The 18099-nt window shown below is 36.6% G+C and overlaps 3 protein-coding genes across 5 annotated transcripts; 1 reads left to right on the forward strand and 2 right to left on the reverse strand.

The window, feature by feature from the left end:
* Positions 1–4614, reverse strand: LOC129871371 (acyl carrier protein 2, mitochondrial-like). Its single transcript, XM_055946273.1, has 2 exons — positions 4312–4614; positions 1–564 (listed from the first exon to the last, which is right to left on the reverse strand). Exons 1-2 carry the CDS (start codon positions 4519–4521, stop codon positions 388–390), a joined length of 387 nt encoding a protein of 128 aa, XP_055802248.1. The 5' UTR covers positions 4522–4614; the 3' UTR covers positions 1–387.
* A 1165-nt stretch (positions 4615–5779) lies between these two features.
* LOC129871462 (uncharacterized) lies at positions 5780–11081 on the reverse strand. 3 transcript variants are annotated; one of them, XM_055946372.1, is made up of 4 exons: positions 11033–11081; positions 10828–10881; positions 7407–7859; positions 5780–6875 (listed from the first exon to the last, which is right to left on the reverse strand). In XM_055946372.1, exons 3-4 carry the CDS (start codon positions 7812–7814, stop codon positions 6216–6218), a joined length of 1068 nt encoding a protein of 355 aa, XP_055802347.1. In that variant the 5' UTR covers positions 7815–7859; positions 10828–10881; positions 11033–11081; the 3' UTR covers positions 5780–6215. The 3 variants fall into 3 exon arrangements, with proteins under 3 accessions (XP_055802347.1, XP_055802346.1, XP_055802348.1); XM_055946371.1 differs by lacking the exon at positions 11033–11081 and having other exon boundaries at positions 10828–11022; XM_055946373.1 differs by lacking the exon at positions 11033–11081 and having other exon boundaries at positions 7407–7915; positions 10828–10915.
* A 1137-nt stretch (positions 11082–12218) lies between these two features.
* Positions 12219–17013, forward strand: LOC129870363 (pentatricopeptide repeat-containing protein At4g31850, chloroplastic). Its single transcript, XM_055945120.1, has 2 exons — positions 12219–16033; positions 16650–17013. The coding sequence occupies exon 1, from the start codon at positions 12398–12400 to the stop codon at positions 15959–15961; it is 3564 nt and encodes a 1187-aa protein (XP_055801095.1). The 5' UTR covers positions 12219–12397; the 3' UTR covers positions 15962–16033; positions 16650–17013.
* Positions 17014–18099: the final 1086 nt, after the last annotated feature.

Raw genomic sequence — 18099 nt, forward strand, 5'->3', positions numbered from 1 at the left:
TTTAATATCTAATCAATTAATTCACTAAAAAACAACATAATGCAACCAGTTGATCAAAGTTCTGGGCAACATATAAACTTCAGACGTGTTTTGGCTTTTGGCCAACAATGAAAATTAAAAGCCATTAAAACTTCATCTTGACTCATGCTACCATAGAGCTAGATTTATTTTCATAGGCACTAAACATTCTAATAACATATAGCTCAAATCTAATGAGATTGAATTTTTGTCTAGCTGATAATGGTAGCTCTCGTCTTCAGGACAGCGCTGAGTAGAAAGCATATGTAGTATACACCACACGCCGAAAGTGAGTAAATGAAGTACTTGAATTGGGAAAAAGAAGTTATAAAAGGAAATCAGTACTCATCGAAGCTACATTTTGTTCGCTTATTTTGCCTGAGGGTGAGATGCAATGAAATCAACTGCTAAATCTATCGAGTTGATCTTGTCGGCTTCATTGTCCGGAATCTCAAACCCAAATTCTTCTTCAAAGGCCATCACAATTTCGACGGTGTCTAAACTATCTAAGCCCAGATCATTTTGGAAGTGAGCATTTGGGACAACCTGCAAGATAAAAATGGCATTTGTAAATACAATTGGTATAGAAACACATGACAACAATAACACATTGGTAGCAAAGGGAGCAACAAAATTAACAAGCAGCAATGGACACCGCAAGAGTGTGCTGATATGAAATAGAACTAAAAGAGGATTTTGGGAGATGGAGTTGGGACGAAAAACAAAAGGAAAAATTGTTGTTGTGGAGAAGGTTCGTTGAGGATTTCCTTCCCCGACTCAAGTGTCATACCAGAGTGATGACAGTCCAAAACATCTGGACACTACATGAAGGAGATGTGCATTGGAAATTGAAGTTTAGGAGAAATATTCAGAATTGGAAGATGAGCAAGTTTCGAAACCTTGGTGGAATTGCTTCACAAGCACATTATACCGAATGACACACCTTCCCCCCTCTGATTTGACTCAATAAATTCAAAACAAAATAATTCTGGACCCATCACAGTGCATTGTTGTTTCGATTAACTACTTAGGTGACCTAATGTGAAACTGTTTGCTAATACATAACTTTGTGCATGCAGGTTCCTTTGTCTACTTCAATTCCTTAAACCTTGTGACCGACGTACAATAAGTCTTTCTAGATTTCATTATTTTTTACCATGACATGTGTTTTCATCTCTACCCAAAAACAACTAGCAAAAAGGTATTGTTTGTATTTCACCTTTCTTATTGTTACCAACCATGGTCTTGGCCCCTCAAATACATAAGCCGTTTTCGGCTCATTCCTCGCATCTTCTAATTTGATTCAACAGATTAAATGTCATTAAAAAATAAAAATTTAGCCCCATCACTCTACATTATTGCTTCCACTAACTAGTCGATTCACCTAATCGCCAATGCTCACTTTACAACCCTCCACTTCATGAAACTTCCTCATGTTCTTTGTGATGGGCGTATAGTCAATCTTCTTATACTCCCCATCTTTTTCTTGCCATTACACATGCTGCTGTCTCTGCCCATAGTAGTAACATTTTTAGACCACCCTACCTAATGTAAATGGATGCTTGTCAAGATTTTTCCCGAAGGGATCTAATCAGTAATCAAACTGACGATTCCATCATTCCTGAGTTCCCATGTTTGAACAAACATACATATCCACATATCACCAGATTGTTTCCGTATGGTCCAAGGTTCCAAGCCTTCCTAGTGACATCCATCACTACGCTATCTTCAAGAATAATGGCATAAGTTTTAAGTGCCAACGTCTTATTTTGATTCTCTCAACTCCTTTGAAGGAAATCTGAAACAAAAATCCATCTAATCCATCTCATTAACCTTGATACCCGCAGAAATTCTTTATGTTGGATTTACCTATAACTTTTTACTTGGTTCTCCTAAGGAATTTCCCAAATTAAATTTGCAGCCAGGACAGAGGAATTATATTCTGATTTCATATGATTCCTCATCGACAATGATGAAATATTTTGTTCCTGCATTAACATTTTGATTTTTTTTCTATCGTGACTAGTGACTACCTTCCATATATATTGCATTTTCTTCTAGTATGAAAATTCACACATTTCTGACCTTTTGATCCCGCCTTTCCAGAACTGAGGTGGTGTATTCTCAAATACCCTTTCATAAACTCGCAAAACCACTTTTAAATGAACTCGTAAAAGAATCCTCTTGTCAATAACCTCGAATGACTTACTAATACGGAAAAAGTTTTCCTCTCTATTTGTTCTATTCCTCTGCTAGCCAGCTAGAGTTTAAGACTGATAACAATTGATATTTATTTTACACTTGACTTAATACAACAACAACATAGCCAGTGTTATCCCACAAGTAGGGCCGGGGGAGGATAATGATGTACGCAGACCTTACCCTACATCTGTGGGGTAGAGAGGCTTTTTTTTTATGACCAAGGTGTCCAGACCAGCTTTCATGCACCTCAACTAATTCCACGGGATACCTGGTAACTCCCACTAGCAATAGGCCAGGACAGATGGGAAGAATCACCTAATGTTAATGTTTTTGCCTCTGATAGGATTTGAATATGAGACCTCATGGCTCTCAACCACTTCATTGATTACTAGTCCACATCCTTGGGTGCTAGAGAGGTTTTCAATAGACTTGTATTCTAATATTGGCAACCTACACTATAAGTATGCATAACAGATATAAGGATTGCAAGTTACCTCCCCGTGCTACTTAGCAACTAGCAGATAGCTCCCTATAGTTAGAATCTTTGTACCTCACAGCTCAAATTACCCCCTTTTCATATCTCACCACCACCCACTCTCTCTAAACGAGAGAGTGATAGTTCTTAATAACACTAGTGCATAAAATTTACAAGGGACAATCTGCGTTTTTTCACCACTATTCCAAAGGACCACCGAACATTGTAAGCATGAGTTAACTCAATGGGTAGTGCACTACTTTAGACCACAAAGGGACAATGAACCAATTTCTTCATCATAGATGGGCGATCCACAGGTTGCAAAAACCACTACGAGGTAATATTCATTTTTTTTTGCAAAATATTATCTGTTGAATTTTTTTTATCAAGATAAAGAAATATACTATGGCATTTCTAAATTTATTGAAATTCCAAGTGTATTTTGTCTTACCAACTAGTGAGCTATCACTTACCAATTCCCTCAAGCTGAATCTATATTAAAGCTGATTAAAAGATGGACATGAGCATCCTTTTGCAAATTTCCATTAACTACTAGAATTTTATCCGTCAACAACATACACAGTGTAATCCCAATAGTGAGGTCTGGGGAGGGTGGTGTGTACGCAAATGCAGCCTTACCTCTATCCTATGAAGGTATAGAGGTTGTTTCCAATAGACCCTAGGCAATTTTATCAGTCAACAGATGATTTTATCAAGTCCCATTACATGTACAACTCCAACCCAAAAAAAATACATTCTTTTCAGTTCTAAAATCAACTTCTATCATCATTTTCTCTAGCTAAAAGATATAATCCTACAATCCTCTAGAAAAATTGCACATTGTCTGGCCAAGTGGTAAATGAGGTGGATTGTTGAGAACCATAAGGTCCCATGCTCAATTCCAAGTGAAGGAAAAAACGTTAGGCGATTTCTTCATGTTTGGCCAAGCCTTGGGTGTATAGAGCTACCCGAGACCTGTGTTGGTGGGAGGTAGCAGGTGCCAATGTAATTAGCCAAGATATGCCCAATATATAGGACCACCAGCTTTAAAATCCATGAATGTCGTAAAAACACACACAACAGAAATGTAAAGTGAGCAATACATTCCAATCCAAAAAAAGTATTAGCCAGAACATGAACAGAACCCTAATTTAATCCGTCAACTTATGATTTTATCAGTCCCATTACATGTAGTAATGCACCTGCCAAAAAAATTTCTTCTCAGTTCTAAAATCAAATTCTATTACCATGTTCTCTAGCTAAAAGATACAATCCAACAATCCTCTAGAAAAACTGCACACTCTATAAGAACCCAAATGCGTAGGCCGTGTGGTGGGTTGAGAACGATGAGCTCTCAGGTTCAATTACCGGTAAAGAAAAACTGTTCCTGTGCGGGTGGGAGTTACCAAGCTGGCTCAGACAACACGATTACTAAAAAATAATAAACACTGTATAAATCTATGGATAACGTACAAAAAAACACAACATAAGAGTAAGCAAAACATTCCAATTCTAAAACTCGAAATTAGCCAGAACACCAACAAAACCCTAATTTAATTTCCTGAGAGATTAACATAAAAAAAACGTATATATGAAATGAAATACGTTAGATATACCTTGGAAGGATCAACTTTCTGGAAGTTTTTGACGACGTTGATTACACGATCCCTAACTTCATCCTTATCGAGAAACGATCCCCTTACTTCCTCCGAGAAGTGACGTTTGAAAAGCTGACTGAATGAGCTTCCGATGAGCCTAGGGTTTCGAAGCTGCACCGGCCGAGCTTCCACTCTCAGGTACTTCAGCAATGCGATCCTCGCCGCCATTGAAAATGAAGAGAGAGATTTGGAGAAATTGGAGGAGATGAACAAAGCGGCGTTAGAGCTTTCACAAAGGTTCTAGAAAAATCCTAGTAGTACTAATACTACTCCAGAGAGGTTTAAAGTTTCTTTTTTATTTATTTTTTATTTTTCTAATATTCTTTTAAAATATATTTTAATTTTTTACTATAGCTATTAATTGGACAAAACAATGTAATTATAGTTAATCAAGGAGACGGAGAGAATGATGACGATGTTACACATAATCTGGTCGTTTTTAGAGTATTTTGTGATAAGAATGTGTTGTTAAGAGTTAAAGGTAAGTTTTACGAAATGATGCTTACATCAATATTGTTGTACAGGGTAAAGTGTTGGTCGGTCTAGAATGTCAACGTTCGATGATAAAGATGTTCGAATGGATGTGTGGGTATACTAGGGGAGATATGATTAGGAACAAATTTTGACTGCCAAGATGGGAATGATATCTGTGGCAGATAAGATGAGGAAGTGAAATTGAGGTAGTTCGAACATGTGAAGATGAGGTACATGGATGCGTCAATTAGGAGGTGTAAGAAGTTGATTATAGAAGAGTTAGGAGAAGTAGTAGTTTGGAAAAAAAACTAGATAAGGTGGCTAGACAACATTTGACACAATTTCAGCTTACATGAGAGGGGCCTGCCTCCTCTGTTTCTCGTCTCCCTAATTGGTAGTATTATTTGGTAACCGCATGGTTTCGTATTCTTCTATGTGTGCTACTATATATTTATTCATTTGTTTTGTATCTTGCTATTTAACCGTTATATTTTTCTTGCAATCCTACTTTGATAACATCCCTTTCAAGCCGAGGATCTATCGAAATAGTCCGTCTACCCCACAAAATTAGCGATAAAATCTATGTACATCCTACTAGCTCCATGCCCATACGAAATTACATTGAACATCTTGTTATATTAATATTAACACTTCTATTAAATAAAATGAAAAATTTAACTATAATTTCACATAATAAATGTTTCAAATTAGTTATTAATTTATATAGTACACAAGTCATAAAGTGTCTATATTCTTTGCAATGTAACACTCACAAAATACTATCCTCAAAATTGACCAAACACGAAGTCGTAAACTATTTATCTAATCATCAACAATAACTTATTTAGTATAATCTCACAAATAGCGATGTATGCAAACATTATACTTACCCTTGTCAACAAAAGTGCTATATCTTCTTTGTATTGTAACACTCACAAAACACTTTGAGAAATCGAGCAAACACGTAGTTGTAAACTATTTATCTAATCATCCAGAACAATAACAATAGCCTATCTAGTATAATCCCACAAATGACGATGTGCAAACCTTATACTTACCTTTGTCCACAAAAGGGTTTCTTAAATCATTAAGCCAATCATAAACTGCTACGCTCACAAAATACTATTTTCTGAAACTCCTCTTTGACCAAAAAAAATAATCCTCTAAAAGCTTGGCCAAACAGTTCATAGGAGTGAACAAAGCTTGAGGTCCTATAACTACTTGGACTACTAAAATTAGTTAGTACTATAGCAGTAGATAAAATGCTCCTCTCTTTCTCTCTCTTTTGTGTGGGAGTTGCTAAAGGGTATTTCTGTTATAAGGGGATGGTGAGATTGTTCGCGGGAGGTTTTTTGTCCAATCATTGTGTCTGAGCCAGCTTGTACACTTCACAACGACCAACTAGTGCGGAACATCAATGCAGGAAATTGAGTGGCTCCTTCTATCACATAGAGTAGACCAGGTTGCAACTTGCACTTTTTTCCTAAGTTAAAATTGAGAAAGCTTTCAACTTGAAAATGGTCCCAATTTCTTGGACCTTGTAGCAAACCACCAAGGCTCAAACCCCATCCAAAATCATCCTCAGAGGTATCAGACATAGTAACTGCCCACTGCAAATATTTGGGATTTGATCTTTTTATCTCTACCCAACCACCAATTTTTGTAGTTTCATCAAACTCTGACTCTAGGGTCATGGCGAGTGAACCATCTAAGAGGCCGTTTTCCTCCAAGGACGTGTCAGAATGCTCTGAACGTTGCAAAATGCCAATAGGCAACGACATAGCTGTGAGTCTAGGCTGTTGACTTGACAGATTGGCCATTTTGTGTATGCCCAAGATTGATAGCTTTGTATTACTTGAAAGTTGGCAAACAACTTGACCAAATGTGCCAAAACAATACAAAAGTCTATCAGAGTGTGGCAATGCAGAGACGAACTGAGCCAAGGAGGCAACAGTATTTGATTTTTTTACCATCACAGCGATTCCACTACCATTTAGTTGATTCAGCATGGGTGGCCCAAATGATGAATAATCAGTCAGTCCCCTTTCCTGCAAAAACTCCCAATTTATTTTGTTATTATAGGTACATTAAGGCAACCAAAAATGATGTAATATAACAAGTAGATACAATATGCAACAACCAACTAATGACTCCCCATGGGATCTTCCTTGTCAGATTACTTAACCTTGCTTTCACATGAAGCTACATAGATAGACAACTGAAAGATGTAATATAACAAGTAAATACAATACGCAACAAGCCAACAACCATGTAATGACCTCCCTCCCCCATGGGATCTTCCTTGTCAACCAGTCGATTTCTCATCATTCTTAATAAGTGCGAGAATTTTTGTACAACACATCCGCAACTCTTTTTTTTTTGTTTTGGTAAGTACATCTGCAACTTCATTTTACAGGAATTTTGACCTAATCTTTTTTTGGAGGATGATAATAAAACTTTTGACCTAATTACTTCTGCAACTTCTTGCCGATACTGACAATACCAAAAAGAATAGAACACGGAAATTGATCACTATGATCACAAATCAAAAAGCTCACTCAGCGCTGAGAAGCATTTACCTCATTTGAACTTGTAGGTACTGCTACATCTCTGCATCGACCACCGACCGGAATGGCAACTGCAGAACACCAATCACTGATATTTGCTGCATAAAGAACTTTTGCTAAAGAAAGTGGACTACCCAGGATATTCATTTGGCCTCTTTCGCTGCCAACAAACTCTGCTACAAGTGTATCCTTTTCACGGAGAGTTGTTTCAAAAGCCAGCCTAGAATCAATACCAGTCCTAATTGCTCTTTCAATTGCATTGCGCTTGGATTCATCAATGGTACCTATCATCAACAGTGCACCCACAGCATCAAATTCTCCTCTTACGTGAGTGCTAGTTTCTTGGAATGGACTTCCCTTAGAAGATTTATAGAATGCAAGCACTCGCTCCACCTTCTCTTGTCTGTCTCTTAGCTTCATAATATCTGAAAAAGATTCTCGCTGCAATCTCTTCAAGATCTCAATCTGTAAATGATATTATTGGAAGAGTTGTAAAGCACCATCATACAGGCTGTTGCTACCTAAGAATTGGCAAAAATGTCGGGAAAAAGTGATATCATACAGCTAATAAGAGTAACAAATTCCAACCTAACTATGTCAAAATAATCTGGATAAGTATCTTTTTTTCTTTTAATAAATAAAAGGATCGTTAAAAGAGATTTTTCTGCTACATCTGGATAATTCTTTAGTCAATAGTATTTCCTGTGAAGCTCATCATACAGGCATAGTAATACAGCAGATAGTAAACATAAAAACTTTGATCTTGTAGCAATGGAAAAGATCGGAGAAAATAGACGAACAGGCAGAAACTAGATGATGTTAGGGTACACAGCCAGAGCTTTCTCATACTTAAGAAGCCCATCAGAGTAAAGCAGAGCTCAACAACAAAGCTTGTGGTAACTGGTAAAGTAAGAATTTGACAGCTCAAGCTCTGAGTACTTCCTTATAACACTGTCCCACAATTGAATGTTGCATGATGAGTAACACATAAACCCCACTTTAGATCAACAGTAAACAAGTAGGGTCTGTCTGTAAGGATGTATATAATCTCACCTTCCCCTGACCTTTAACTGCCACCTTCTACAAAGAGCCAAAGACTACCATTTTCATAACTTTTACTGTTTTCACTTTTCCCTTTAGATTTTCATTTGTTTCAAATAAGATCCACATGAAGGAGTAGCTGTTATCTTGAAGAAATGTTAAAAGAAATCCTATCGACAATTTTATACTTGCTTGGATCCCTCACTCTATCTTAATAACTCTTTGCACATTCTTTTGGCATCCCAAGTTGGGAAAGATTGAATATAATATATATGTGACCCAATGATGTTCCCTTTTTCCCAAAACATCTATTGAACCTGTCCCAATAGGGTGGCCTAGAATTCGAATAGCCATTTTAACAAACTTCTTTAATGACCGTGATCTTCGCGAGGAGCCAGCCCTTTGGGCCAACACCATAGCCTTCGAAACTCGGGGATGATGGATTTGCCGCTCTAGCCTCTATCCTTCTCAACTTAAATACAAGACTTAGTAGTTAGTTCACTTGGCGCAGGGCTCAAATTTGTGAACTAAGAACAAGTCCCTCAACCTTTCTCATTTTAACAATCTTGGTAATCAAGGTTCGAATCCTAGAATATGCAAAACTAAGTGTCTTTCCATCAACCTAAATGTTGGGGGACAAAGTTAACCAATAATTTTGTTGGTGGAAGGTAGTAGGTACCCAATGGATTAGTCGATGTGCCCCCACATTCCATTGTTAAAAGAAACAAAAAAAAAACATCCAGTGTCCATCCCAACAGAAATGTAACCTCATAATATCCAAATACTTAAAATCCAATAAAGCCCATAGAATTAATCCATTCCACAGAACAAAACCAGCATAGCATAAGTCTCTTTTTACTTTCTCTAGTTATATTCTATAGGTCAATCAACTTCAACAGGTGAAAAAAATAAAAATTATCTAACTAATACTTGAAAACAAAACCAATGAAACTCAAATAACCTTAATGAGACACCAAAATGTTACTACTCAACAATGCATACTAGAGCAAATAGGTTTTTTATGTAATGACTGGCCAATCAGCTTGCATAGGGAAACTGAAATGTATCAGAACTAATACTTGAAAACAACAACACATACCTCGTGTAATCACACGATTGGGATCTAGGTAGGGTAGTGTACACACAGTCTTACCCATACCTTAGGGAGAGGTTATTTCCAATAGACCCTCCGTCCAAGTAAAGAATATCAAATCAGGTATGAAAAGGAAATACAATAGTGAAGAAGTCATGCCGAAAATAATTGAGAAAAGAACACTAACAACAACAAATAGATAACCGAAACAAAGAAATAACAAGTAATAATAAAATCGAAGAATAAGATACTACGACGGTAATAATAACAAATCTTAAATGAAAAATTAGTCAACTCTCGACTACCTACTAAACTTCCACCCTAAATTTCTACCTCCATATTAAGTAAACTTAAACAAACTTAATGAGACACCAAAATTTTACTTTTAACAATGCATACTACAAACAAATGGGTGTCTATATTATTTCTTTTGATAATCATAGTGTCCAGACCAGCTTTCGCATACCTCGAGTAATTCCACGAGATACCTAACACCTTACACAAGCAACAAGCACTAGGTAACTCTGTCCATCAAAGCTTGTTTTTGTCTAACACCTCACAAAAGCAACAAGCACCGGGTAACTATGTCCAACCAAATCTAGGACAGATAGCAAGAAAATCACTAGTGTTTCTGTCTAACAACTCACACAAGCAACAAACACTAGATAACTATGTCCACCAAAGCTAGGACAGATGGCAAGAAATAGCTAGTGTTTTTGTCTAACAACTCACACAAGCAACAAGCACTAGATAACTCTATCCATCAAAGCTAGGACATATAGCAAGAAATCACTAGTGTTTTTATCTAACACCTTACAACAAGCACAAGCACCAGATAACTATGTCCATCAAAGCTAGTATATATAGCAAGAAATCACTAGTGTTTTTGTCTAACAACTCACACAAGCAACAAGCACTAAATAACTGTGTCCATCAAAGCTAGGATATATAGCAAGAAATCACTAGTGTTTTTGTCTAACACCTTACAACAAGCACCAAGCACCAGATAACTATGTCCATCAAAGCTAGGACATACAGCAAGAAATCACTAGTGTCTTTCTCTACCACCTCACACAAGCAACAAGCATCAGTTAACTCGCCCGTCAAAGCTAGGATTGATAGCAAAAAATCGCCTAGTCTTTTGTCTTTATTGGAATTTGAACATAAAACCTCATATTTCTCAACTCACTTCATCAACCACCTAGGCCACTCCGCAAGCCAAAATTTTACTTTTTAACAATTTATAAGCAAATGGGTCTCTATTAAATGACTGGAAAAAAAATCCACAGTTAAATTTACCGGATTGCGGCGATTGGAAGCTTCGCGGCGGCTGAACACTCCGGAAGCGTAATCCTGCGTGGATTTTGCAAAGGATTTTAGCTTGTCTACAACTGAAACAGCTGCTGATTCCATTTTTAAAGCCTATATGAATTCAACTGAACAGAGAAAATGCTTCACAGAATATAATACACTCTCCCTATAATATAAAAAGCTTCATACTTACCCTCCTACGAGTACGACCTTAGGCACAGAATAAAGTAGGGAGAATGTGTATTTTTCAAGATTGAGGGAAACATGTAATTTTTATAGTAAAGTAGAAAGTGTAAATGATTTTTATCTTTTTAAATTTACTCCCAAACAAAAAGAAAGAGACTATTTCATTATTCTCTTATTTGCATTTTTATGATATTTTGTCATAAATAATTAGTTTATTATTTAAAAAAGTATTAAAGAGGGAACATCAATGACGATGTCATACATCGTATTGGTGCAGTTTGAATAAAGTGGAGGCTTGCCTTCGGAGTTTTATATGATAAAAATGTATCACTATAATTTAAAAGAAAGTTTTATAGAGTGATGGTTAGGACGATATATTTGTACACTACAATGTATTTGCCAGTTAAAAATTTTCATGTTCAAACGATGGATGTTGCAGAAATGAGAATGCTGAGATGAATGTGTTAACATACTAGGAACGATAAGATTTGGAATGAGGTCCGAATAAAGTAAGGGTGACCTTCGTAGTACACAAGATGAAAGAAGCGAGATTGTGTTGTTTTGGACATGTGAAGCGGAGATATGCAGATGCTCCATTGAGAAAGTAAGAGAGGTTGGATGTAGTAGGCATGAGAAGGGATAAAGATAGGCCGAAAAAGCATTGAAGAGAGGTGATTAGATAGAACATACGCATCTTCATTACCAAAGACATAACATTAAATAAGAGGGTGTGGAAGTTGCATATCGGGATAAAAGGTTAATAGGTAGTGGAGTGTTGTCTTGCTTGTTAGTGTTTGTCGTTGTACTAGTCATATTTTTGTAGTTCTAGTTTTTTATATCTATCATCATTTGTTTACTAGGTTTCGACTACATCACCATTTTGTTGTTGTTCGTATTCTTTCTTTTGGGCTTTATACTGCTTCTCTTATTTGTTTTAGCGTTTTTGTTACTGATTTCTTCTGCAAACCTGAAATTGCTACACTTGAGCCGAGAGTCTTTTAGAAACAACTTCTCTACATTTACAAGATAGTGTTAAAATTTGTGTACACTCTATACTCTACGTCACCCACTTATAAAATTTCCTCCTAATTACCCTTTTTACTTTTTTTTTAATTACTTTTTTCCCAATATCACCTTTTTATTATTATTATTTTTTCATCCCACAAATTGTTCTAAAATATCCAAGTCTTCCTCATCCTCACTCAAAATTCCAACCCACATGTTCACTTCAGTCCCACCTCCATAATCACCTGAAGATTCAGCAGAAAAAAAAACAATTTTTTTCCTCTCATGATTCTACATTTCTTATGTAGAACTTGGTCAGATTGTTCTCATGTAAGTTTATGCATATAAATTAAGTTTCTTTTTTGCCATGGGAGTGATTGTACTTAGCTCCTCAGCAATTTGCTGCAATAATTTCAATTGTGTATCTGTTACTGAGACTAGACAATCTACTAGTGGTAATGGGTGTTCAGTTAGAGGAAGATTTTCAAGAAACTTGAGTTTTTTCCCTGATGGGTCTGTGGTGAATTGTGATAAAATTAGGAAACAATATGTGGGTTCTTCAAGATTTGTTGTGAAATGTTCCAATGATGTTATGTTAGCAAGGAATTTGAATTTTTCCCCAGGTGGGTCTGTGATGAATTGTGATAAAATTAGGAAAAAATATGTGGGTTCTTCAAGATTTGTTATGAAATGTTCCAATGATGTTGTGTTGGCTAGGAATTTGAGTTTTTTCCCAGGTGGGTTAGTGATGAATTGTGATAAAATTAGGAAAAAATATGTGGGTTTTTCAAGATTTGTTATGAAATGTTCCAATGATGTTGTGTTGGTGAATGAGAAACCTAGAAATGGAATATCGGCTGAGGGAGTATTGAGGAACTTGAGGTCGATTTCGGAACCAACTGAAGCTTTAGCTTTGTTCAAATCGGTAGCAGAGATGCCTAGGGTTGTGCATACTACAGAGACCTGTAATTACATGTTGGAGTATTTGAGGGTTCTTGAAAGGACTAATGATATGGCTGTAGTGTTTGATTTGATGCAGAAACAGATAATATATAGGAGTTTGGATACTTATTTGATTATATTTAAGCGTCTTCATATAAGGGGAGGGATACGTGAAGCTCCGTTTGCTCTTGAAAGGATGAAGAAAGCAGGGTTTGCGTTGAATGCTTACTCGTACAATGGGTTGATACATCTGATTCTTCAAGCAGGGTTTTGGCAGGAAGCTTTAAAGGTTTATAGAAGGATGATTTCGGAAAAGCTTAAGCCTAGTCTTAAAACATACTCTGCACTAATGGTTGCGTGTGGTAAAAGAAGGGACACTGAAACAGTCATGAAATTGTTAAGCGAGATGGATGGTTTGGGATTAAGACCGAATATTTATACTTTTACCATTTGCATTAGAGTGCTTGGAAGGGCTGGAAAGATTGATGATGCTTGTGCTATATTAAAAAGAATGGATGATGAAGGTTGTGGTCCGGATGTTGTTACTTACACAGTACTCATTGATTCTCTTTGCATTGCTGGCAAGCTAGATATTGCTAAAGAAGTATTTTTCAAGATGAAATCTGGTAGCCATAAACCTGATCGAGTGACTTACATCACTTTGCTAGATAGGCTTAGTGATCGTGGTGACTTGGACTCTCTAGTGGACTTCTTGGATAGGATGGAGGCTGATGGTTATAAAGCGGACGTCGTCTCTTTTACCATACTTGTTGATGCTTTGTGCAAAGTAGGTAAGGTCAGTGAAGCATTTGCTACATTAGATGTAATGAAGGAAAAAGGAATCTTACCGAATCTTCATACATACAATTCATTGATTAGGGGCCTGCTAAGAAAGAAGAGAGTTAATGAAGCATTGGAGTTGTTTGATAGCTTGGAATCTCTCGGAGTTGAGGTTACAGCTTACACGTATATCCTATTTATTGACTACTACGGAAAATCAGGCGAGCCTGATAAAGCTCTGGAAACATTTGAGAAGATGAAAGCTCATGGAATCGTGCCTAACGTTGTTGCTTGCAATGCATCTTTGTATAGTATAGCAGAAATGGGAAGGCTTGGAGAGGCGAAACGTATATTTGATGGAATTAGAGAGAGTGGATATGTTCCGAATTCTATCTCCTACAACATGATGATGAAATGCTATAGTAATGCAGGGAAAGTTGATGAAGCCATTAAATTACTCTCCGAGATGATAGAAAGTGGTTGTGATCCTGATGTGATTGTAGTCAATTCATTGATCGACATACTTTATAAGGATGGTCGGGCTAATGAGGCGTGGGCAATGTTTTACAGATTGAAGGATATGAAACTGACTCCTACTGTTGTGACCTACAACACTTTACTGGCTGGATTAGGAAAAGAGGGGAAGATTCGAGAGGCCTATGAGTTACTTGATAGCATGGCTCTTCAGGGGTGTTCCCCAAACACAATCACTTACAATACACTTTTAGATAGTCTTTGCAAGAATGGTGAGGTTGACACTGCCTTGACGTTGCTTTATCAAATGACAGGACCAAATTGTTTTCCAGATGTTTTCAGTTATAACACTGTTATGTTTGGGTTGGCTAAAGAAAAAAGGGTAACCGAAGCATTTTTGCTATTCCATCAGATGAAGAAGAAAATGTATCCCGACTGTGTAACTGTATATGCTCTTCTACCTATTCTTGTGAAAGACGGTTTAATTGAGGATGCTGTTAAGATTGTGGACGGTTTTGTTTACCAGGCTTTGAATAGGTCAGATAGATCCTTTTGGCTGCAAATGATGGAAGGTGTTTTGGGTGAAGCTGAATTAGATCACTCCATTTCTTTTGCGGAAAAACTGGCATCGTATCATATTTGCAGCAATGACTTAATAATTATACCTGTTATTAGAGTTCTTTGCAAGCAAAAGAAAGCCCTTGATGCTCATGATCTTTTTGTAAAGTTCAAGAACACATTCGGAATTCGTCCAACACTAAGATCATATTATCCCTTGGTTGAAGGACTTCTGAATGTTCATCTTAAAGAATTGGCGTGGAATCTTTTCAAGGAGATGAAAAATGCCTCCGGTTGTGCTCCGGATGTTTATACCTATAATTTGTTTCTTGATGAACTTGGAAAGTCTGGGAAGGTTGATGAACTTTTTGAGCTGTATGAGGAAATGCTCCACAGAGGATGTAAGCCGATCGCGATAACTTACAATATTCTCATTTCTGGTTTGGTGAAGTCTAATAAAGTAGAGAGAGCAATAGATTTTTACTATGATCTTGTAAGTTTAGGGTTTATGCCTACTCCTTGTACATATGGTCCTCTCATAGATGGGCTTTTGAAGGTTAAAAATTTCGACAAAGCAAAGGACTTTTTCGAGGAAATGGCGGACTATGGATGCCGACCTAATTCCGTTATCTACAACATTCTCATAAATGGGTTTGGGAAGGCCGGTGATCTGAAATCTGCGTGTGATCTCTTTAACAGAATGAATAAAGAAGGAGTTAGACCCGATTTGAAGACGTACACCATTCTTGTAGATTGCTTATGCTCTGCCGGGAAGGTGGACGATGCTCTGTACTACTTTGAGGAACTGAAATCAGCTGGTCTTGATCCTGATTTGGTTTCTTACAACCTTATGATCAACGGTCTTGGGAAGTCCGGTAAAATGAAGGAAGCACTGTATCTTCTTGATGAGATGAAAAGCAGAGGAATCACCCCGAATCTTTATACCTATAATACCTTGATACTCAATCTTGGGATTGCTGGAATGTTGGAGGATGCTGGAAGGATGTATGAAGAACTTCAGCAACTCGGTCTTGAACCCGATGTTTTTACATATAATGCTCTTATTAGAGGGTACAGCAAGTCTGGTGATCCAGATGGTGCATATGCCATTTATGAGAAGATGATGGTCGGGGGTTGTAGCCCAAATAGTGGTACTTTTGCTCAGCTACCTAATTAACGCCGGACTTTTTAGGTTCTTCAAGTGAAGCTTGTGAGATCGAATTCTTAAACTCTGCCTTAGGGCTCTAAGGTATATACTCATTCAGCCACTCCAGGGAACTTGCTGGAGAACGTATCATTTCTGCGTTTTTTGAATATTCGAAACATGCTAAGCAAAAAAAGTTTTTCAAGACGTAGTTGCTAAATTTCTTGCTCCTTAATTATCCCGTACCCCAGAGGCGGATCCAAAGTATTGGTACCGGGTTCATTTGAATCCAGTACTTTCAATGCGGATCATAGTTTATTTATTTTTTAAATTATTTTTGCAACAAATAGTAGATATAAACCCATTTAGCTACTCTAATGTTCGTTACTCAAGCTGAGGGTCTTCAAGAAATAGTTTTTCTACCTCCTCGAGGTAGGGGTACGGTCAGTGTACACTCTATCCTCCTCAGACTCCCCTTATGGGACTACACTAGGTTCATTGTTGTCGTTATTGAACCCATAAATTTAACTCCTGAATCCACCTCTGTTGTACCCCGCTCTCAAATTTATCCCGCAAATGTAAAAAAGAGAAACTTTGCTCGTTCCCTTTACCATTCTCAGAACATCAATGCGTCCAAGCTAGAAGTTATTATCTTGTCAACGATGATAGTTAACTTGGCTGAACGTCGTCTTAACCTTAACTTTTTGGTTCTTTTCTGCAGGGATTACTTCTGCTGATCATCGGATGTTACTATTTGAAGATCATAGATGTGTCAGCAAGGTTCTTTGGGGGCGGCTGTGAACCTCAATGTCTTCGGATTTCATTTGTAAGGTGCTCCGTAAATCCGAAAACGTTGTCTTTTAGAAAGTGTTAATATTTGGTTGTTGTAGGTTTATACTTGTGCATCTTGTAAGAATGAGGGGCAAGTCTTAGCAATAAGTGTAGCATATCTCTTATGCTTGGTGAATACATGGTGCCTATATCTGTAGATAATTCAGCCAATGTTGAGGCAACACTCTTTCTAAAGTTTTGATTTGTTATTCAATTTGCCAAGAAATGTAGAGATCTTTATTGTTGCTAAGAAATGTTTTAATTCATTATTTACAGTGCCCTGTGAGGGTTTTTCGAAAATAGTCTCTTTATCTTGTCAACAAGGTAGGGGTAAGGTCTTCGTACCTTGCTTTTTCTTATAGGCTTGTCCTTCAAATTGCTCATGTGTGGCATTATGTAATGATGCGAAATGATACAATCTATCCAGACGTTATAGTGTTTGTCAAGACAATATAGTATGTAATATGATATATTATAAAACGATACGTGACAACCATCTAAATAGAGTGGGATGCACAATTTGTAACCTTTTTAAGACGGGATGGTCTTTAACAATTGCATCCAAGGGTTCTCAGCAAAACAACATATCCAATGTATTTCACGTGGTGGAGGTATATATATGAATATATTCTTATTTTTGTTTTTACCTTTCAATTATAGTCTTGTTTATATAAATATGGGTGTAGAACAAAATAGTGGCATTATTTTTGTCTTCTCATTACATAAAAATCACTTAATTATATTCGTATCAACTTAAAAATCACCTTTCTTACCACTTTGTATTGATTAACACGGATAGAAATTACCAACTTCGAAACGTATTTTGCTATTTCTATTGAAATTAAATTAGCTTAAGTAGAAATCATATCATTTAATTTCTCCTATTAGATATTAACTTTTAATAGACTCAATTTTAAGTCTCATCTTGATTAATTTCTTTTCAATCTAATAGAGAGGACAAATCATTAAAAATAAAGAATAGAGTACAATTTCCTAAAAGACGCATACATTAAGGGGTCATTTGGTGTATTAGAAAAAATAATGCATGTATTATTTAATATTTTGTTTGGTGTACTCTATCTAGTATTATGGTATGTATACTAATACATTAAAAATCATGATATTAGCAATGCAAGTAGTATTAATGCATGATTAAAGTCATCAATTGCCCCTCAAACTTTTTTCAAATCCTTTTCACTGTATTTGCAGAGTATTTTTTTTAGAAATTATGTAATGCATGTTTTTTTTAATACACCAAATCAAATACTACACAAGACATAAACTCACCATAACTACTGCAAGCATAACTAATACCAACATCCCTAATGACAGTATTACTA

The sequence above is a fragment of the Solanum dulcamara genome, chromosome 10 (assembly GCF_947179165.1).
Source record: "Solanum dulcamara chromosome 10, daSolDulc1.2, whole genome shotgun sequence".
NCBI lineage: Eukaryota > Viridiplantae > Streptophyta > Magnoliopsida > Solanales > Solanaceae > Solanum > Solanum dulcamara.